The sequence below is a fragment of the Xiphophorus hellerii genome, chromosome 10, assembly GCF_003331165.1.
Source record: "Xiphophorus hellerii strain 12219 chromosome 10, Xiphophorus_hellerii-4.1, whole genome shotgun sequence".
In the NCBI taxonomy this organism is placed as follows: domain Eukaryota; kingdom Metazoa; phylum Chordata; class Actinopteri; order Cyprinodontiformes; family Poeciliidae; genus Xiphophorus; species Xiphophorus hellerii.
In genome coordinates, this window is record NC_045681.1 from 23917358 (window position 1) to 23927002 (window position 9645).

The 9645-nt window shown below is 42.1% G+C and overlaps 1 protein-coding gene across 1 annotated transcript; it reads left to right on the plus strand.

Moving 5' to 3' along the window:
- The first annotated feature begins 270 nt into the window (after window positions 1-270).
- On the plus strand, window positions 271-9231 carry LOC116727054 (cAMP-dependent protein kinase type I-alpha regulatory subunit). Its single transcript, XM_032574128.1, has 11 exons — window positions 271-418; window positions 1777-1992; window positions 4093-4263; window positions 4358-4449; window positions 5135-5196; window positions 5284-5330; window positions 5419-5577; window positions 5652-5712; window positions 5852-5973; window positions 6202-6283; window positions 6962-9231. Exons 2-11 carry the CDS (start codon window positions 1819-1821, stop codon window positions 7132-7134), a joined length of 1143 nt encoding a protein of 380 aa, XP_032430019.1. The 5' UTR covers window positions 271-418; window positions 1777-1818; the 3' UTR covers window positions 7135-9231.
- The last annotated feature ends 414 nt before the right edge of the window (window positions 9232-9645 follow it).

Consider the following 9645-nt stretch of genomic DNA (forward strand, 5'->3'; position numbering starts at 1 on the left):
ACTTTCATACGCATTTTACCGCTTCATTTTGCATTAATGTGCAAACTAACTGAACGGAGATTATGATATTGCTTTCAAATTAATTAATCGTGTTCCGGTAACAGAACGTAGATTGTTAATCTAACTCTTTTCATCAACTCCTTTTGTGTGTGTGCGAACCATTTCCTTGACGTCACCATTTCCGCGCTGTCTCCTTTAAGGTTGCTACGGGTTACAGGCTCACATGTCAGAACGGGCAGAATTGACGTCAGTGACGGCTGCTGATTGGTTGTCAGCCGTATCCGGTGGGGCAGCGGTCCAAGGCTCGGAAAAAAAAAAAATCGAAGCGAGCAGGAAGATCTGGTAACGGTGCGCTTTGTGAAAATATCATACGTGCCGAGTTTTTTATCGAAAGGCCCGGTGGGATTTTACAGTTTTTGTGAGTATATGTGTCGTTTCACCGCAGTCTGTTTAGGTGAAATTTTGTTTCCTGCGTTTCTCGTTTGTTTATGATAGAACTCAAGATGGCGTCATTGGAGGAGAGCTTTGCCTTTGCACAGAGCCAGCAAGCCAGTCGTTGACGCACAACGTAGGCCAAATATAGTTAGGTAGTAGTAAACAACCTTTATTGAGCATTTTTGTGCAGTTAGGGGAATATTTTTCAACCAGTTCCTAGTTAATTTGTTTGCGGTGGGTAGCTTGAGTTCACCCGTCGGCCTTCTTGACCTACACGGCGATACTCCTACAGACAGGACATTTGATTTATATTCTAAAAAGCAGTTTTACTGAATCCACTTGCATTTATCGACCTGCCTTCATCACATTTCGTCGTTTTCTCATAAGCCACGTTATTATGCATGACGAAAATGCCTTCACTTTTAACTGACGTTTGTTATTTGATGGGCAGGATGTGAAATTCTGCAACTAAACCGAAGACTAAATGTGATTTTTGGCAGACCCTGACCGCCATGATGGGAACTTAGATCAATCCATTACACAAGGCGTAAATTCTCTACTCACAGCTACTACATGTGGGTCCAAAAACAGAGGCATCTTCGTCTTACAGGTTCCGCGCTTGGTTGGATTAAAACAATCCTGCCAAGTTTTCAGTACAAACGGACTTTATTGCTCAGAATCTATGCCTGGATTATTATTATTTGTGTTTTATAAGTTTGATTAATGGTCAGTAATTTCCCTTGCAGATTAGAAGTGTCATGGGTGCCGTTCATGCTCAGTGCACATGCAGGCGGAGATTGGATTGTTCTGCTAGTGACACGGGTCCTCTTTATTCCTCTAAAACGCACACATTGATTGGTGGCAGCAGTTGAGAGACAGTGCTGCTGCTGCTGCTGCTGCTGCTGAAACGCGGACAGGTTGAGCTCAGTTAAAAACTCAAAGCCTCCAGAGCAGCTAAGGTCAGGAGGTTTTTGCATTTTCGTAGAAATTCCGTGCTGCGTATGAATTCTGTTGTGGTTCTGCCTGTTTAACAGCAGCTCTGTAACTGTAGGCCCTGTGCGTGACGAGGCATCAGATAGTTGAATTATTTTCTTTCAGTCACATAAGTGTGATCACATCATATGACCAGGCTCCATGGTGAGCAAAACAAAACCCAGTCTTCCCGCTCCGTCTCACTCTGGTTCTATTTTTCTCATGTTCCCATCAGTTCTGTCAGTCCGGGCCTCATCCTTTCTCAGGATCTTAATTTCAGCGTTTCAACAACACAGCGCCAGGTTAACCCTCTCAAAACCTCCGTCGTGCAGTTCTAATCTGACGTTGGGCTTTTTGTGTCCTCTCCAGCGTTAAGGTCAGAGGTCATAGAGCAGGGTCGCGGCTGTCGTCATGGCATCTGGAAGTACGAGCAGTGAGGAGGAGCGGAGCCTCAGGGAGTGTGAGCAGTACGTGCAGAAACACAACATCCAGCAGCTGCTGAAGGACTGCATCGTCCAGCTGTGCACCTCCAGGCCTGACCGGCCCATGGCGTTCCTCAGGGAATACTTCGAGAGGCTGGAAAAGGTTTGTGTTCGGTGTGGTTTGGAATGGTAAACAAAGCATCACACGGCCTTCATTAAGTGTGCAAAATAATGAATTATTCTCACTTACTCTTCAGCTGTTAAAATCATATCATCTGTTAAACACCTTTTATTCGTTTTCTATTTCTACTGTGCTGTTGTTCAGGTTTTGGCTTTTGTTTTGTCTTTATTGTGTTTGAGAAAAGCAGATTTGATTTTTTTTTTCAATATGATCTAAAGTAGAGAATATTTATTCAATTAAAAGCAAAATGGCTTCCAGTCAGGTCAGTTCAGTACCGTGTCTTACATGGTGGTAGTTGTTGTTTTGCAGTGTTTCCTGCTCTGTCCGGTGCTTGCTTTGTTTTTGGATGCTCACACTAACGCAGCCTACTGAAACATCAATAGGCGCTCAGGGCTTTTAAGAAAATATTCAACTCTTTCAAACAGATTTTTTTGTTGTTGTTGTTGTGCTACCTAGAACCATAAAGATAAAAAAAATCCTCATTTTTGCCCCAGAAGACTTCCTTGTAGACTTGTTTTAACTGGGAGTTTTGTTGTATTTTCATCCTCTAAGTAAGGCGTCCTTCTACTTCTGGTTCTAATGTTCAACTCTGGAGTTTAAAAAAGAGCCAGAATAATTACTGATAAACAAATCCTTTTTAGTACTTCATTTATGACAACTCATAAACTACAAACGCAGCACAATGATTGGGCCTTCAGTTAATTGTGGCCTGGTTCTCTGATTCTTAACAGTAAACCGTAGTGTGCACTGTAACTTTAAGAAAAACTGTTTCAAAAGAATTGAAGAACTTTAAAGTTTGTGAGCCTTTTTTCTTTTGACAAAACAACAATCTGCCAAAGTACATATAGTATATAGCTGTATATATATTTACTGTAAAAGAATACATTTTTTAACTATTAATTCCAGAGTTGGGTAAGAACTAGCTACATTTACTCAATTACATTTACGTGATTAACTTTAAAAAAAAACAACCCTGCACCCCTGGTGGTGCAGGGGTTAAGCACCACCCACACAAGGAGGCTTTAGTCCTCGATGCAGCCGTTGCAGGTTCAAATCCCAGCTTGGTAACGTTTGATATGTATATCTTTTAGAAGTATTTTTACTATGAGTAATTTTGAGTAATTAAAATTGAGTAATTTTACTATGACGTATACTCTTAAGTATAATTTCTGTCCTCCTTGGCCCACAACTGTGACTAACTGGGTCATAAAAACGGCTACAATGTTCTAACAACACTTGGCCTAAAACACAGGCAGCTTTACCCCTCATTTGGCTCGTCACACACAGCTGCAAAATGTTTTCAGTAAACAAACGTCTGGATCTGTGAGGGTTTTTGCTTGAGAAGATGTTTCTGATGAGGTTTATTTTTGTGAAATGTTGTTGTTGTTTGGAGGAGGTGCTCAGAGACATCAGGCACTGACGAGAATCATTTGTTTGCCAGCCTGATTGGGATCAGTGAGCCATAAACTACCATGTTCTATCTTTTTGTTGTCATTGAATGCACCACATCACACTGACTATAACACTCTTTGGTGTCGAAGGGATGACCAAGTGAGGAGGACAAAAGAAGTGGCTATTTTCCTCATCATTGAGGTGCTTAAAAATGAAGTCAGAGGAAGAACCAAGATGGAAGAAGTTATGAAAATAATAATAATACATAATTGACTCTAACGGCACAGACAAACAAGAAAAACTGAGCTGGAGTTACTGTCAGACAGTACAACTAGGGGCGCCGCCAGGAATCTTGGGCCCAATGACAAAAAATTAGATTGGGCCCCCCTGCGCAGCTGCTGTTACAATTTTTTGAGTGTATTTGACCCACAAAAAGCATCACAACTTTAAAGACTTGCAACTGCCTTGCTTTCTTTGGTCCAATACTGATACTAGGACAATATTTACTGCTCATGAATTTTACATACAACAGTTCACATACAGTATGCAAGTAGGTTGCTTACATTTTGCTTACATGTTTCTGAATTAAAAATAGTTTGAGTCGAACCGCTAGACACTGAAAGATTGGCATCTCTACATACCACAGATTTCTAATCGCAGCACGTTTTCCTCTCTCACTCGGCCCTGCAGGAGGAGGCCAAGCAGATTCAGAACCAGCAGAAGGCCAGCAGCTCCCGCTCAGACTCGCGCGATGAAGAAGTGTCTCCGCCCATGAACCCAGTGGTGAAGGGTCGCCGGCGGAGAGGAGCCTTCAGTGCCGAGGTTTACACAGAGGAGGACGCAGCCTCGTACGTCAGGAAGGTAGGCACGGTCTGACGTCAGCGATCAGGAACGTGATGCATGCAATGCTGCTGTGGATCTGCTTCAAACATCTGTTTTCCTGCTGGTACTGAAGGTGATTCCAAAGGACTACAAAACCATGGCTGCTTTGGCTAAAGCCATTGAAAAGAATGTGCTCTTCTCACACCTGGATGACAATGAAAGGAGGTACTTGCCTTAAGCTACTTTTTTAAAGGGGCATTGTCATGTAATATTGACATTTTTAAGTTTTACATGAAATTATAATGTTATTTTCTCATAAAAAAACATACTTGGAGTTTTGCCTTGATCTTTTCATGGATGTTTGAGAAATCCTTTAATTGCCAGGCAACCATTCAGCTGTGTAAAACACATGGGCAGATACAGCCCAGCCTTTGAGAAGCAGCTCCTCCTCTGAGCTGGGGTCTCCAAACTTCCACCTCACAGAGCTGCCTCCCCCATGACTCCGCCACTCGGCTCCCTTAAACTAGCCAGCAGTAATTAGCAAACCCCTGATGGCCTGCACATCTGCTCAGCTCATATGAGCTACTTCTTAGAGCAACGCTGCTAAAAACATTGTTAAAGGGTCAATAGAGCAGCCATGTTGTGACGACTTCCTGAAGGTGGAGTTTCAGAAAAAGCAGGACTTTTTAAAGAAATGCAATTTTAAGACATTAAATTGCAGAATCAAAATTTTAAAGTCATTTTTGATGTATACAGCATTTTATAACAACTGAAGGTAATAGTTATTTGATGGCGCCATAAAGTAGCACTATGTTCCTAGAAAACACATAATACTGCCCCTTTAATAAGCTGTTCTTATAAACATGAATATTCGTCCAGCTCCTCCTCTCATAAACCTGTTCTTTCCCAGTGACATATTTGATGCCATGTTTCCAGTCACCTACATTGCTGGGGAAACAGTCATTCAGCAAGGTAAGGAAACATACATCCAGTGTACTCGACAATTATTCAAAGAATAAATTCACTTTGAAACGAAAAGTTTTATTTTTGTGCCTTCAGGTGATGAAGGGGACAACTTCTACGTCATCGACCAAGGAGAGATGGATGTGAGTGTCTCCCTATCTCTTTGTCGTGACGTGGCAGGAACATTTCCGTCTCTTTCGGATGATAAAACTTGTCTGACCGACTGCTCAGGTGTATGTGAACAACGAGTGGGTGACCAGCATCGGAGAGGGAGGCAGCTTCGGAGAGCTGGCACTCATCTACGGCACCCCGAGAGCGGCTACAGTCAGAGCCAAGACCAACGTGAAGCTGTGGGGCATCGACAGAGACAGCTACAGGAGAATACTCATGGTATTCATGATTCCCTGGTCTGTGTTGTTTCATGTGTCTGGAGTGACACTAAAACAACTCGCCCTTCTCTGCAGGGAAGCACTTTGAGAAAGAGGAAGATGTACGAGGAATTCCTCAGGAAAGTGTCCATTTTAGGTGAGATTCTCTGGTTCCAACAGTTTAAAAATAGACACAGATCATCTCACCTGTGTGAAGATCCGAATAACATAAAGAGGAGCTAAAAACACCTTCTTGTCAGCTCAGTTCAGATATTTCTTCCCATCTCCATCCTCAGAGTCTCTTGATAAATGGGAGCGTCTGACGGTGGCCGACGCCTTAGAGCCCGTTCAGTTTGAGGACGGCCAGAAGATTGTGGTGCAGGGCGAGCCCGGAGATGAGTTCTTCATCATTTTAGAGGTATGCTTTTGTTTCTTCAACAAACATTTTACTCTTTAGACATTAACAAGTTCACTAGTGTACATTTTTGTTGTCATCAAATATGCCCATCAGTGTTAAGTGTGCTGTTTCAGTTTGTTCTGTAGTTTACTGTTTTCTTAAGCTTTGTATAAAGCTTTTTGTTTTTGGTCTGTTGAACAAACTAGACTAAAACTGATCAGAGATTTTTTTATTTCTTTCTTTTTTCAGGGTTCAGCAGCTGTCTTGCAGCGTCGCTCCGAGAATGAAGAATTTGTTGAAGTAGGAAGATTAGGACCGTCTGACTACTTTGGTGAGAATCGAACAAACACTACTCCAGGATTTCTGCTGTTAGCAGCGGACAGTAGGGATGTCCCTAGACATTTTCTCACACTGCTGTGTGTTTGACAACTTACATGGTCTACTTTAATATTGTGATGGTCTGACACTTAATACGCTGACCAATAAAGTCCCAGAAGCTGCACTGTCCAGTTTTATTTCAAAGCAACAAACATTTATAGAAGAGGGCAACTTTTTTTGGATTCTAGAAACTTCCATCTTTGCCCTGCTGCTGGTGTTATAATGTGGAGCTGTTTGTTGGAGAGCTAGGCTACTGCTAGCAGTTTCCTCTTTGTTTAGGTAGTACTTGTTGATAATTCAGCAGGCTAGGCTACTGCTAGCAGTTTCCTCTTTGTTTAGGTAGTACTTGTTGATAATTTTTCCTGTTTTGATAGGACATGTTGATAATTCCAGCTCATAATCCATTTTCTATGCTGTTTCACTTGTTTCATAAAGTGTTTTGAATGACTTGACATTAATTGAATGATGTTTCAGCTGCTGTCTGCAGCTCTAACACTACTGTTTAGATGTAGGACTGGACCCCACTAAGATAAGAGCTGATTACAATGATATACAGGCCAAATGATTTAACACAAATGTTTAAGGTTTGTATTTAGCTTCCTTTCAGTAGTCGTCTCTCTCTGCCTCCCAGGTGAGATTGCTCTGCTGATGAACCGCCCTCGCGCTGCCACAGTGGTCGCCCGCGGCCCCCTGAAGTGCGTGAAGCTGGACCGGCCCCGTTTCGAGCGCGTCCTGGGCCCCTGCTCAGACATTCTGAAACGCAACATCCAGCAGTACAACAGCTTCGTGTCGCTGTCTGTCTGAGGGAGGAGCGCCGCTCCCCATCTTCTTTTTCTGCCCCCCCTACTCTTCCTCCTCCTTCTCCTCCTCCTCACTTTCTCTTCTTTCAGACCCAGGGTCCACAAATGCAATTTGCTTTTCGCTCTCATTTATTTTACTTTTTGGCTTTTGAGTCCTCTGTTTGTTTTACTCAAATGGTTTTTTGCCGTCTCCACGTGTCACGCTGTGGTGACTTTCAGCCACTCACCAGCGCTTGTACCAGCTGCTGTACGCTACCTTGTAGACACAGTTACACCACGTTACTTATCTTTCATATATATATAAATATCTATATATTTATCTATATATATTTGCTGGTTACACTTTTTCTTTTTAGATTTCAATTTAAAGCAGGAGATCTGAAAGACTTTAGGGTCTCAGACTGATGAGACAATCAGACCTTACAAGGCGCTTTTACTGTTTTGCTTTCAGATGAGGCGAAGGCCGATTCTTCCCTCTAGGTACACAGGAGCAAGGCAGAAATATGACCGCACCCAACTGTCTTTCTGATTGTTTTTAATCCTTTCTTTTCGGGAATCAGCTGTGATCTGAGACTCCATTCGTTTTTTTTATTGTTATTTTGTTACCTTTTCGACGGGGTTGACGAAGGCGGTCACGCGTCTGTTTTCGCTTAGTTTGGAAGAGTTTGTACAACTTCAAGGGTTTTTATTGTGCAGCTACCAGGCTAGTGCCAAATGTTGATTATTGTCACAGCGCAGACATGCATAGCTGCGGAAATGTTCCCTGGAGCTCCAACAGGAAATGGCTAGAGTCCTCCTAATCGACTGAACAACCACACAAGAACTGCCTTGAATACTCGAAGGAGAAGAAGAAAAAAATACACAAGAATAGAAGTCAAAGGAGTATTATGTGAGTTTCAGTATTCAGTTTCTTTAGAAAAATACCAAATAACTTGGTCGCTCTTCTGCTATTGTTTATAATCAAAATGTTATTATAGTATAGTTCTATTATTATCATTGAGAAAATGATAAATCTTATGGTTTGGAGTGAAATATGTTTAACTGTCTTTTGTAAACACTTATTTTTCCATAAATTCTATTTTAGGTGTTTGGTGCCACAAAGTACTAAATAAATAAATGATTCTTCTCGTCGACTGACATCAACAGTATGTAACTCGTATTGTGTAAAACGTCATGGGAAAGGTTTTTCAGCAGCAATGGGAGCACGTTTTGAAGGAAAGTGAAGTATTTGGCTGCTGAAGCTGGCAGGCAGAGCGAGTAGACTCACTGCTGTCATCGCCTCTTATCGCCTGCAGGGGGAGCCTGACCTGTTCTCTACGCTTATTTAAAGAAAGAAAGAAAAAAAAAAGATGCTTGTTGCAGAAGCAGGAAGTTTGTCGGATATTTTGTTTGTTATCCCTTTGGCTTAACTGCTTCACCACTATTTAGATAGCATATGATGTTTTTGTAAGATCTCTACCAAGTGAGATGATGTTGATCTGACTCCTCATTCCCTCTTCACTCTTTTATCGGAGCTGACCTCTGAATCCGCAGTGTCTCTGTTCTTTGCTTCATTTAGAGCAGTCGTATGCGCTTCACGTTGAGATGTCTGTTTGATTTTTAACTTTTTATTTTTGAAGCTTTTTTTTTTTTTTTTTTTGGTACTGATTGCGGAGTGTTCAGCTCGGTGAGAGGAACGTCTGAACTTAAACTGATCATCTGTCGTCCCAGCCGGCCCCCCGGGTTGCTCCTGGGTTTGTGTCCACTGATGACACGTTGTGTTTATCCTCCGTCAGGGCGGAGGGAGTCACCTTCATGGTTTTCATGTAAATAGCTGCATCGGAGGTTTTAGTTGGAATCGTTTTTAGCCACACTGCAATCGTCCCGGTTTGCCTTAGCTTACCTAACCTGGGCTTACAGTAGTTGTCCGTCACTTCTAGCCCGACCTTCAGAGAGCTTGATTGGTGTGCAGCACAAGGAGCTGCGGCCCGTCAGAGGACCATTCTTTTTCTATTCTAACCTGTATTTAGTTTGACCTCCTGTATGTGCAAAGATGTTTATCCTTTTGGTATAGATTGTTCCACATGGCAGTTTAAGCAATAAAAAAGTAAAAAGCCATTCACCCTTGTTTCTGGCTTCATTATTTTATTAATTTATTTTTGTGGCTTACTGGGTGTTCTAGTCCTTCATTGCAGTTTCTCTTTCACACTGGGACTCACTTCTCCTGGGTTTCCTCCAGATAACCTGCCGAGCTCGGCGGTGGGGGCGTTATGGCTGTCACCCTGCTGTGTTTTTCACTAAAAGCTGACAGGGAATTTAAAAATATGACTCGTAATTATGTGTTATTGGAAGACATTATTAATACTACCTGAACACCAACTATAAAGTCTTAAGGCAGACATAAAAAAAGCAGTTAAAGCGAGTATAAATCTTTTGACCCCTCACTTTATTCACATCTTTGCCCTGCTGCTGATATTTTAATATGGAGCAGTTTGCTGTAGCTATGCTAATGCCAGCATTTTTCCCCTGTGTTTAG

Excerpts from the sequence above, each read along its gene's own strand:
- LOC116727054 (XM_032574128.1), top strand. The coding sequence starts at position 1,819 with ATGGCATCTGGAAGTACGAGCAGTGAGGAGGAGCGGAGCCTCAGGGAG. Across the intron at positions 1,993-4,092 it reads ACTTCGAGAGGCTGGAAAAG|GAGGAGGCCAAGCAGATTCA; the intron begins GTTTGTGTTCGG and ends TCGGCCCTGCAG. Across the intron at positions 4,264-4,357 it reads CAGCCTCGTACGTCAGGAAG|GTGATTCCAAAGGACTACAA; the intron begins GTAGGCACGGTC and ends CTGGTACTGAAG.